The sequence below is a fragment of the Spinacia oleracea genome, chromosome 3, assembly GCF_020520425.1.
Source record: "Spinacia oleracea cultivar Varoflay chromosome 3, BTI_SOV_V1, whole genome shotgun sequence".
Classification (NCBI taxonomy): Eukaryota; Viridiplantae; Streptophyta; class Magnoliopsida; order Caryophyllales; family Amaranthaceae; genus Spinacia; species Spinacia oleracea.
The window spans coordinates 157,381,537-157,393,314 of NC_079489.1; the positions used below are offsets into that span (position 1 = coordinate 157,381,537).

Consider the following 11,778-nt stretch of genomic DNA (forward strand, 5'->3'; position numbering starts at 1 on the left):
AAAAGGTCAACCTATATATATCTGAGTACTACACTCGGATTGGATCTCTGTGGGGAGAGATTGAGAGCCTAAACCTCTACCCTCCTATTACTGAAAATGACCCCTGAAGTCAATGCTTTTGTTCAAGCCTTGAACAAACAACAGGAAGAACAACACCTGTTTCAGTTCCTGAATGGACTGGATGAAGACTATGCTGCAACAAGAAGAATCCCAGAGAGAAACTCCCCTTGAGGTCAAAAGTGAGGGGGAGTCATCTGCTATGTATGGCAAGGGCCAAGAGAATGGTTGCACTGTGTGTGGAGGCAAAACTCACTCCTCTGAGAAGTGCTGGAAGGTCATTGGATACCCCAAGTGGCACCCCCAATACAAGAAACAACAAAGAGGAAAGGAGAAGGAAGGTGGAACTGGCCACAAGTGGAACCACAAAACTGGACAAGGTCACAAGATGGCTGCAAATGTCCAATCTGTGCAGGACAGTGGAGCCTTTACTGCAGAGAATTTGGAATAGTTGATCAAGCTCCTACCCTCAATGTCAATGAGCCATAAGAAACCAGTTATGACATAGATGAGGAAGTGGACACTAGCTTTGCAGGTATGATATCATGTTCTAATGCTTTTAGTATTCTGAAAGGTTGGATCATAGACTCAGGGGCATCAGATCACATGATTGGAGATCACAACATATTAGAACATGTTGTAAAAGTTCATGGGAGTCCAAAAATTAACTTACCCAATGGAAACACAGCTAGCATAACCCACATAGGGACAGTCACCCTAGGAAATGATCTAAAGTTGAAAAATGTATTGTGTGTGCCTGAGTTTAAACACAACCTGATCTCTATGGGGAAGTTAATACAAGATAATAAGTGTGAAGTTAAATTCCATGCTGAATTGTGTGAGATTCAGGACTGTGCAATACTGTATTGAAGGGAGTCACACCTTTTGAAAAATTATTTGGCAAGAAACCAGACTACTCAGTCATGAGAGTATTTGGGTGCTTGGCAATGGCTTATAATCCTAGTGTAGGAAAAGACAAATTTGCTGCAAGAGCAGTGCCTTGTGTGTTTCTAGGATACCCTACCACTCAGAAAGGTTACAAACTCCTAAACCTAAGCACTCAACAAAGCTTTGTCTCCAGGGATGTAAAGTTCCATGAGACATTGTTCCCCTACAACAAAAACACCTCATCTCTCCCTTACAGAGAACCTTTGCCCATACCTATGCCCACTGTGGATGATGTAGATGAATCTGAACAGGATGATAAAAGTGAAAGTACATCCAGTGCATCACCACCAAACTCACCTCAATTGACACCAAGTTCACCTGAACACTTACCTTCCCAAACACAAGCCCCTGTCATACCCCAAACCACTCCAGAAGCTCCAAGAAGGACATCTAGACCCAAGAAACCCCCTTCCTGGTTGATTGATTATGATCACAACATACCAGATTCCACCACAGACAGTGAAGCCAACTATGTAGCCAACCTGGTTTTTACCACAATGCAACCTCTATTTGCTAGTTTCCTTGCTGCACTCATTAGTGTGGATGATCCCATACAATTCAAAGAAGCAGTTAAACTGGAAAAGTGGAGAAAGGCCATGAATGAGGAGATAGAAGCCTTAGAAAGCAGTGGCATGTGGGAAATCACTAACCTTCCCCCAGGGAAGAAAGCCATAGGGAACAAATGGTTGTATAAAACCAAGAGAGACAGAGATGGAGCCTTGGACAGATACAAAGCTAGATTGGTGGTATTGGGATGCAAACATAAATATGGGGTAGATTATGGGGAGACATTTGCACCTGTGGCCAAAATGACCACAGTGAGAGCACTTCTAGTTGTGGCTGCAATGGGGAATTGGATAGTGGTTCAAATGGATGTCAAGAATGCATTCCTACATGGAGAATTAGAAGAAGAGGTCTACATGACTCTTCCTGCTAGATACACACGGTGGAACAGTAAGGTAACAGAGAAACCTCACACCAGAACAACACAAGTATACAAACTCAAAAAGTCTCTCTATGGGTTAAAACAAGCCCCTAGGCAGTGGTTTGCAAAACTCTCATTAGCTCTAAAACAATTCAGCTTTGTACTATCTAAAACTGATTATTCTTTGTTCACTCAAGTGGTGGGGAAGTCCTTTGTTGCTGTGTTTGTCTATGTTGATGACCTTCTTATAGCTGGAAATGATGAATCCCTAATACAACAAGTGAAAGAATTTCTCTCCTCTCAATTCCACATGAAGGACTTAGGTGCCTTGAGGTACTTTCTAGGAATTGAGGTAGACAGGAGCAATCAGGGATTTTTTCTGTCCCAAAGGAAGTATACACTGGATCTAATCAAGGAGTATGGCATGCAAAAAGCCAAACCTGTGAGGGTACCTATTGAGGCTCATCTCAAACTCACACCAGAATTGGGAGATGTACTTCACAACCCTACAGAATACCAAAGATTGATAGGGAGATTGATTTATCTCACCATCACTAGACCTGATATCTCCTATGCAGTCCACACACTGAGCCAATTCATGCACACACCCACAACCACTCACATGCAGGCTGCAAAAAGACTTCTGAGATACCTCAACTACTGCCCTGGTCAAGGAATATTGCTAACATCTCAATCTGCAGCCACCCTGACTGCTTACTCAGACAGTGATTGGGCTGGTTGTCCCATATCTAGGAAATCTACTACTGGTTTCTGTGTTCTGCTGGGATCCTCACCTGTCTCTTGGAAATCCAAAAAACAACAAGTGGTGGCAAGATCATCAGCTGAAGCTGAGTATAGAGCCATGGCTCTAGCTGCTTGTGAAGTCACTTGGTTATCTCAACTTCTGAAGGACCTAGGACTTAAACACTTAGGTCCTACTGTTCTCAAATGTGACAACAAAGCAGCCCTATCCATTGCTGCCAACCCAGTTCACCATGAGAGAACAAAACATGTTGAACTAGACTGCCATTTCATCAGAGAAAAGGTAGCTGATGGGTGCATCAGTACATCCTATGTTCCATCTAAAGACCAGGTTGCTGATCTGTTTACCAAACCTATGTCCATGGCTCAACATGATCACCTACTTCCTAAACTTGGAGTTCTTTCCTCCTACGACTCCAAGTTTGAGGGGGAGTGATGAAATATGGGGGGATAATTCCTCCCTCAAAGACTGCTGCACACCATTGTCTGATTGGTGGCCTTCACTCACCTACTTTTGTCCTGTTGTGGTGAAGGCTAAATGTAAATAACACCTAGTTGTCGTAGGTAATAATCCCTAGGTTTTAGCAAGTATATATACCTTGTACATCATTGTAAACAATTAAGTTTTCTGAATCAAAAGAATCAGCCGCATAAAACACCATCACAAACTTCTCTTATTCATTGCTTGTTTGGAATATTAAAGAATCATAGAATTCTTCAGATACAATTAAAATTAGTGTGCAATAAAAAGAGGGATCGTACCATCTCTTGTAATAATGGGGGTAGTAGAGGCAAATAAGTATTAGAGGTTATTTAGGATGTGTTTTATTCACCTGATTTTCACTTATTTTTTTTTAAATTTAACTTAACTTAACTTAACTTAGCTTATTACTCCGTAGAATTTATGAGAACGTAGTTTATGGTCAACCTTATTTTTCCGAACTTATCTTAACTGTACTTTTACAAATTCATTTTTTATGAAATAAATGAAAATAAGATGAATAAAACACGGCAGTAAACCATGTCAATGTCAGTATTAGTAATTTATGCCTTGGACATAGTTAAGTGAGTTAGCCCAGTATATTGATCAAGCCTATAATAACAGGGCTTTATGGTGGCATCGGCCAGCGACAATTGTGCTTTATGGTGGCATCGGAAAACGACAATGGGGCTTTATCACATATGTCGATGCAATATCTATACTAATATATTAAAAAACGTTGATAAGCAAGTTTATGTGCCACATGACACTCATACTAACCTCAATCCAACATTTCTTGCCATATACGGAGTACATTAATTTAAAAATGATAAATATGTGTTGTATAAGTCTCAAACCCGTAACCAAATAACTTACCACTTATCCAGATCAAACTGTATGTCATCATTTCATAACAAAATATAATAAATGACAATTTAATAAATGTTGAATTTATTTGAAATTGTTATTCATGTATTATCTTGGGGCATCTCCCGAGCCTGAATACTAATTTCAATCATTAAATATGGGTAAAACTATTCAGTAAAAAGTAGATATTGTAAATTTATACAATGGGACGATTATAACAATACTCCAAATCTCCAATTATACATACTCCGTAATTGATAGTCAAAATATATTAAGGAGTACTATATAAATATTAGACTTGATCAAAAGGCGGGCCGGGCCGAGGACATAAAAATTTGCCCACTATGTCTGGCGGGCCAGGCTCGGGCCAATTTTGTATGCCCAAAACCCGGTATTTCGGGCCAAAAATAACGGACTTTTCGGGCCAATTTCGGGCCGGGCCAAATTTATAACTAAAATTGTTGTTTTACGTTGCCCAAAGCCCGCAATTTTTAAAAAAAGTTCGGGCCGGAATCTTCTGCCCAAAACCTGATTATTTTCGGGCCGGGTCGGGCCAGCGGACCGAGCCCATGTTGATCTACTCTAATTTGAATATTGTCAAAAAAATCAAATTGTAAAAAAAAAACGAAGTAAGACTAAATTTCTATCCTCAGGTCAAGTGGTCAACGAGTGGCTCAAAAGTCTTGTTATCTGAAATTCCTGAAACTTCCTTCAAAAAAAAAAAAAAATTCCTGAAACTGAGCTTAAACCCTAAACCCTCTGCAACCAACAAATAACTAATTTTTTTGTCTGAAAATCCCCATTAATCCATCTCCGTTTCTTCTTATGCAATCATCCACAACAATCCCTTCAAATTCTCAATCTCTTCGATTCTCATGGAACCCTTCAATCCCCAGAACTTTTTCTCCCCAAATCCTCAATTCCAATCCCATTAGTAACAGTAGTAGTACTAGAGGAGGCAATCGGGTCATTCCATTCGGGTTCGGTTCGGGTCAATTCTCTTTCAAAGCATTATCTCTCTCCGATGATCAAAAACCCTTTATAAAAAAGGATCAATTTCTGTTTAAAACTGACCTCCCTGTTGTGATTAGGAGAAATGGGAGGGATTATAGGTATTTTTGGGATGGGGATTTTCTGGAGCTTGTTTGTGTTGAAGATGGGGACCCATTAACATTTGTTCAAAGTTTTGAAGAGTGTATTAGAAAGTTTGTGAGGGTGGTGAGAGATTTTTTCATACCAAAACAGGTTACTGAGAATTACATTGATTATGTCAAATGGAAGTTCTTGCATCGAGTCTTTAGTTCTTCCCTTCAAGTTCTTGCAACACAGGTAAAATTCTTTGGATTCCCATACAAAAAACTGTAATTTAATTTGAATTTTTGGGTGTTATTGTTAATCATGTGAAGCTAATTATAGGATTTGTTATCATAAAATATAGTGAATTGTGATAGGGTGTTGTTTGTATGACTTGCATTGTGATGAGTTACTTGGTGATTTGGTGAAATTAGGCGATGTTTCGGGCAATTGGAGTTGGGTATGCTCAGTCTCTTCCTTCGGCTGCGGCTATGAACTGGGTGCTCAAAGATGGACTTGGTAGACTGAGTAGGTGCATTTATACAGCTTGTGTAGGTTCTGCTTTTGATACGAATTTGAAGGTATGCCAAGTTTGTTAAACGTTCTTCAACTTGTTATTTGAGCATTAAGTTTGTCACCATTTGATAAGCTTCAATCATTATTTGTAGCTCTATTAATGGATTCTTATACCTATATGATGTGTGCAATTTGGATTATAAACCTGGGTGTGCAATGCTCATTTTGCCCCCGATGAACATTTGTTTAATACCTAATGAACATGGAGAATGATGTCAATATACGCGTACAAGTGAAACATTTTATTATATGTTCTTTGGATTTAACTATATGTTCATTTACTATATGTTCTTTGCGTATGAACGATATTTTTTTGAATTTGAACTATATGTTCATTTACTATATGTTCTTTGCGTATGAACGATATTTTTTTGAATTTGAACTATATGTTCATTTAAAAACAGGGTGCACAATGAGCATTGTGCATCCGGGTGCATAAATCACATTTTGTATGATGTGTGATTGAGAAAGGCAAAAAAGAGAGATTTGGTAATATGGTGGTCTGGCATGTGTGATACCGAAATCTTAATAAATAAATATTCTAAGTGAATGAAGTGTATTCTCTTTCACTTCCATCTGCAGATAATTTATTTATTGATCTTTTGACTGTTTTGTTGAAGAGAGTTAGGTTCGCGACTTCAGTTATGTTCAGCTTAAGTATTGGAGTCGAGTTGATGACCCCTGCGTTTCCACATTGCTTCCTGCTGCTTGCTTCTGTGGCCAACATTGCTAAACAGATAAGCCTAGCATGCTACTTGGCAACTGGTGTAAGGTTCTGCCCTTAACATATGCTTCACTTCATTCTGTCTTTGTTGGAATCAGTACTTCTTTTGAGCTTGATGATCAAGCCTTAGGCTTGATGTATGTATTGCTGCAATTGAAAGATTGCCCTTTAGATTTCAGCTCTAAATACAGGGGGGCGGGGACATAGACATTTAGCCTCTAGGTGCCCTTGGCTCAGCTTAATTACTGGGGTAGAAGTGCTGCTATTAACTAATCCCTCCGTCCCTAAAAGATTTCCCCAAGTGCTTCTGTTCACTTTATTAAGAATTGGGTATACTCAAAAGCAAATTGGTAGGTAGATTTGTCTTTTAGTTAGATTAAATAATAGTTTGTGAGGAGAGACATGTAGGGACCAAACAAAATAAGGTATGGGGCAAACAATGAGGGACATCTATTTATAGTGTATGGCGCAATCTTTGAGGGACGGAGGGAGTAACTAGCTACCTCCTCTTCCATGTCATTGGTCATGGGATCAAACCCTATGAAGGGGGGTTGATGAGTAAGTTGAAGTGTTATACTAGGGCTATCTGATGGGGCATTAATGAAATTTACTCTGACAAATGTTTAAGTGCTACTATTTCTCTAGGCATACTCATTTTATTCTAATTCATCCCATGGAAACATAATTCCATTTATTGCATTGCAGACGGCCGTACATCGGAGTTTTGCATTAGCTGATAACTTGGGTGAGGTTTCTGCAAAAGCCCAGGTTGGTTGTGATATGAGATAATGCCTTTTTATTTTATATATTTCCTAATTCATATGCTGATTTTGACTTATGGATTACAGATCCAAACTGTGTGTTTTGATAACTTGGGTCTTCTGTTGGCTGCTTCATTAAATATTATGTTCAAGAACAATGAAAGGTTTGATTCTCCATCTTAAAGATGTCAAATTTCTATCTGTTTGAAGAACTTTGACTTATAATTCTCTTCTGTGATTCACTAAAACTCAAAAAAGAAGCCCTTATTTCAATGAGTTCGGCCTCTATAAAGGTGCAAGCCCTTATCTCCTTCCCGACTAGGGATTTGTGTGACTCTATGTCCTAATCTTGTTGTGGAACATTTTGACTGCTCTTCAAACATGTGTATTCATCTGTTGTCTTCTAGGATAGGGTAACAAATGTGGCCAGCAAATCCGTCAAAATAGAAAGTGATGCTGAATTACGCATTTCTTCAGGACTTACAATTTTTCGTATTGTGACTTGTTTTGTTGTTTGTTGTGACTGCTTGATTCCTTTTTCATCATCTTTGTTCGTCTAGTTTAAATGTGAAGAACTTACAAGTTCTTTCTTCAATTTGTCACACACTCACACAAAAATATAGAAAAGAAGAAGCTTTCGATTAGCACCAAACAGTATGGATACAAATAGGCAGTAGCTTGAGGCTACAAATCTCCAAAAGAGTGACTTTAGGTCACAAGTCTTCACAATTCACTACGCATTTCCTACTTCTCTCTCTTCCTCTAATTCTATTTATAGTAACATTCTCTGCTGACTGCTCTACTGTCCTCTACTGTCCTTAGTCCTTACTGTTTGCTGTTGTGGCTGTTGTGTTGCTATTGTTGTTGGCTGCTCTTCTTGGGCCTCATTAGTTGGGTTCATTACATTAAAGTCCATGTATCTTTTGGTCCATTTTTTTTTTTCTTTCGAGATTCTACTTTGGCATATTGAGTCGTATTCTCAGTTCATATAGCATATCCTTTGTTTTTTCACTTTTTATTAATCTTTAATATCTCTCTCTTACCAAATTTAAGTGATGCTACTCAAGATTGCAAGCAGGTTTGCCATTTGTGGTATACCCAATATTCTCAGCAATTGACCTGTGTGGAATTTACCAATCACTGAAGCATGTGCATCTCCAGACTTTAACCAAGGTCGGTCTATGGCTCTGTCCCCCCCACCCCCACCCAACCCAACACAAGTTCTCGTTTGCTTTTATGCATGAAATTGGGTTTTCAGAATTCGTGGATCTTTTTTGAAGTATTAGTCATCATGGCATGTTGAGGAATGGGAGAAGTAAGTGTAAGGTGAGTCGGGCCAGGGGGTTGAGGAATGGGAGAAGTAAGTGCAAGGTGAGTCGGGCCAAGGGGTTGAGGAATGGGAGAAGTAAGTGTAAGGTGAGTCGGGCTAGGGGTTGAGGAATGGGAGAAGTAAGTGTAAGGTCAGTCGGGCCAAGGGGTAGAGGAATAGGAGAAGTAAGTGTAGGGGTGAGTCGGGCCTGAGGTTGAGGAATGGGAGAAGTGTAAGATGAGTCGGGCCAAGGGGTTGAGGAATGGGAGAAGTAGTGTAGGGTGAGTCGGGCTAGAGGGTTGAGGAATGGGAGAAGTGTAGGGTTAATCGGGCCAGGGGGTTGAGGAATGGGAGAAGTGTAGGGTAAATCGGTCCAGGGGGTCGAGGAATGGGAGAAGTAAGTTATAGGGTGACTTTAGAAACTTTGTTTTCTTGGAAGCAAGTTTTCATTTATCATTGTCAGAGTGGTAGGATCCAGTATACATACGGACATACCCTACGAGTACGCGTATTATTGTGGTTTCAGATAAATGACTTCCTCGCCTTTCGTAGGAGATAAAGAAAATGTCTAACTTGAGAATTATCTTTCAGGAAAGGCTTGAGCTGATTCTCGACATATGGATTCAGTGTGGACGTGTCCCAACACCAGCTGAAGTAAGCAAGCTAGAAGGAATTAATCTTCTGGAGAACGCTGGTGAATTTAATTCTTATTAGTTATTAGCCTCATTGGTTAAATTATAGCAAAAGACACAAAATACAGCGCAATTTGGATTATACAGGGTGCACAATGCTCACTAAGCACCCTAATGAACATTCATTTAGCACCTAAATACTTAATGAACATGGAGAATGATTTCAATGTATGCGTACAGATGAAATATTTAAATATATGTTCTTTGGATTTGAACTATATGTTCATTTACTATATTTTTTTGGGTATAAACTATGTGTTCTTTATATTTGAACTAAATGTTGAGTTAAAAACAGGGTGCACGGTGAGCATTGTGCACCCGGGTGCATAAACCACATTTATCAAAATATAACTACAAATGTCTAAAGTTCATGATGTTGAAACAGGAAGAAAGAAAGAAGATTGGCCAATTAGAATTGGTTGCTTGGATACCAAGAGACAGATACCTCGATTAACAATGTTGACAATGAATTCACTGAGCAGGGAGGACTTTTATTTCATTTGCTTAGAAACTTGTGGTGGACTAAGATCTGGAAAAGTGAGTTTGCATTAGGAGTTCTTCCTTCATTTTCATTTCTCATGTCGTCGTCCTAGATACTTTGACTTGTCTAACCTTTATTTTTTGTGATGCATTTTAGGAAGGAATTCTTCTTTCTCTAAGAGAAGGTGCAAGAACAGAGGATATCATTATGGGACTATTGCAGGTAAACCTTTTAAAGCTTTTTCTCTTCTCCCCATCCCTTCTTGACTAGTTCTAAAGGTGGCAGTGGGCTGTGCATATAAGCGGGCCAGTCGGCATAGAAAGAGGCCCATATGTGGGTTGTCTTGGCCACAATTTACAAAGACCATCATGGTACAAGTACTAAGAAAGGAAAATGCTTTACAGTAGAACATGGCCCGGCACAGCCTGGCACACTCGTCCTGTGGGACTAGCTTTTGGGATAGCCCACCCTGCATGATCAAGTAGACCGGTCAAACGGGTCGGTCGGGTTGGGGTGTAATAGATTACTTTCGGGTTCGGGTTAATTCGGATCGGTCAATTACGGGTTCGGTTTTGCAAATGCTTGTTCATGACCCATAACTTTTGGGTTCGGGTCAACACAATAGGTAGAGAGATTTTAAAATGCGTATGATATTTTAATTCATTTGCGTAATAAATAACCATTAACCATATATTAATAATATATCAAAATATACGCAACAAATTAACAAATTATCACACTTTTATATATAGTCACATGACTCACATTCAATCATAAAACGACGTATAATTCAAATCAAAATCATATTACACCTATTAATAATAACAACGTGTTTATTTTGCTTAGAGTTCCTCGTAATCTCATTTATTACCATAATCATACTGATTTTCAATTGGTCGTGTCAAAACGGGTTCAGTCGGGTTTTAACCCATTACTTCTTATGTTGTTCGGGTTCGGGTTCGGATAAAATCAGGTTACGAGTCAACACAATTTTGTTCAAGACCCAATACTTTCGGGTCAGTTTCGGGTTGAGTCGGTTTTTGATAGGTCTATGACCAAGGGTTGAGGAACTTGATCTTGTTTCTTATATGCTGTTTGCTATTGCAGGCATGCTACATTCGTCAAACTCTTCATTCAAACAGCAGCAAGTGGAAGAACATCATAGAAGATTGCATTATATCAGACTCAGATGCCATGAAGTGGTTCGAGTTGACTCAAGAAAGCAAGAGTTTTGCTCAGTCAAAGCTAATCACATTGAATGAACAGATGGTCAAATTAAGTTGGGCTACCAAGAATATTTTGTTAGGCACACAAGAACAAACTCGATATCATTTTTTTGTTGACAATAATGAGTTCTAGTATTTTATATATTTAATTAATTTTCCCAGGGGCTAGGGTTACGTGATTTGCTATGTATAAAGTAGACGTGATCAAATAGTGGCCCGGGCTGAGGCATAAAAAATCAGCCTGTTATGCCGGGCCAATTTTTTGTTCCCAAACCCGCTATTCAGGCCTTAAATAGCGGGGTTTTCGGGCCATTTTCGGGTTGGACCCAATTTATAACCAAAAAGTGTAGTTTTATGTTTCCCAAACCTGCCCAAAACATTTAAAATTTCGGGCAGGGCGGCTCGGAAACTAGGCTGGAAAATTCTGCACAAACCCGCAAAAGTTCGAGCCAGGCCGGTCTCATCTTGATTAGGTCTAGTACAAAGTAGTCTATTTGGGGGTAAATTTGTAAAACAGAGAAATTGCTTGCATGTTTCTGTATGTTCAGAAATCATATATGTACTTGTATTGTATACAAAGATATGCATCTCTACTCTACCAGAAAGGGTGCTTCAGGTTGTCTGCTTGGTTTTCTTACCTAATAAAAAAAATGTCATGGATTGCGCTTATGGCGTTATGGGTAACGAATTTCAAGTGCAAAGAGTTTTATTTTTATTTTCCGTTTTAGCGTAGCTCACATGTGTTTTCTTATTCCATTTATTATATATTACGGAGTGATACTTACTACATATTAAAATTGTCGAGGCTTGCCCTCCTTTTGCACCAGAAAAAAGAGATTAATTTTGCGATTTGTATTACTTTGTCATTTTTCTTATTCCATTCATAATAATATGG

General features: G+C 39.0%; 1 protein-coding gene across 2 annotated transcripts; it reads left to right on the forward strand.

Annotated features, from left to right (window-relative positions):
• Positions 1–4,730: 4,730 nt before the first annotated feature.
• On the forward strand, positions 4,731–11,044 carry LOC110787484 (protein root UVB sensitive 4-like). Of its 2 annotated transcripts, none has more exons than XM_021992107.2 (10): positions 4,731–5,369; positions 5,549–5,695; positions 6,311–6,457; positions 7,120–7,182; positions 7,263–7,339; positions 8,243–8,348; positions 9,076–9,178; positions 9,544–9,713; positions 9,814–9,879; positions 10,765–11,044. In XM_021992107.2, exons 1-10 carry the CDS (start codon positions 4,866–4,868, stop codon positions 11,014–11,016), a joined length of 1,635 nt encoding a protein of 544 aa, XP_021847799.1. In that variant the 5' UTR covers positions 4,731–4,865; the 3' UTR covers positions 11,017–11,044. The 2 variants fall into 2 exon arrangements, with proteins under 2 accessions (XP_021847799.1, XP_021847800.1); XM_021992108.2 differs by having other exon boundaries at positions 4,732–5,369; positions 9,562–9,713.
• The last annotated feature ends 734 nt before the right edge of the window (positions 11,045–11,778 follow it).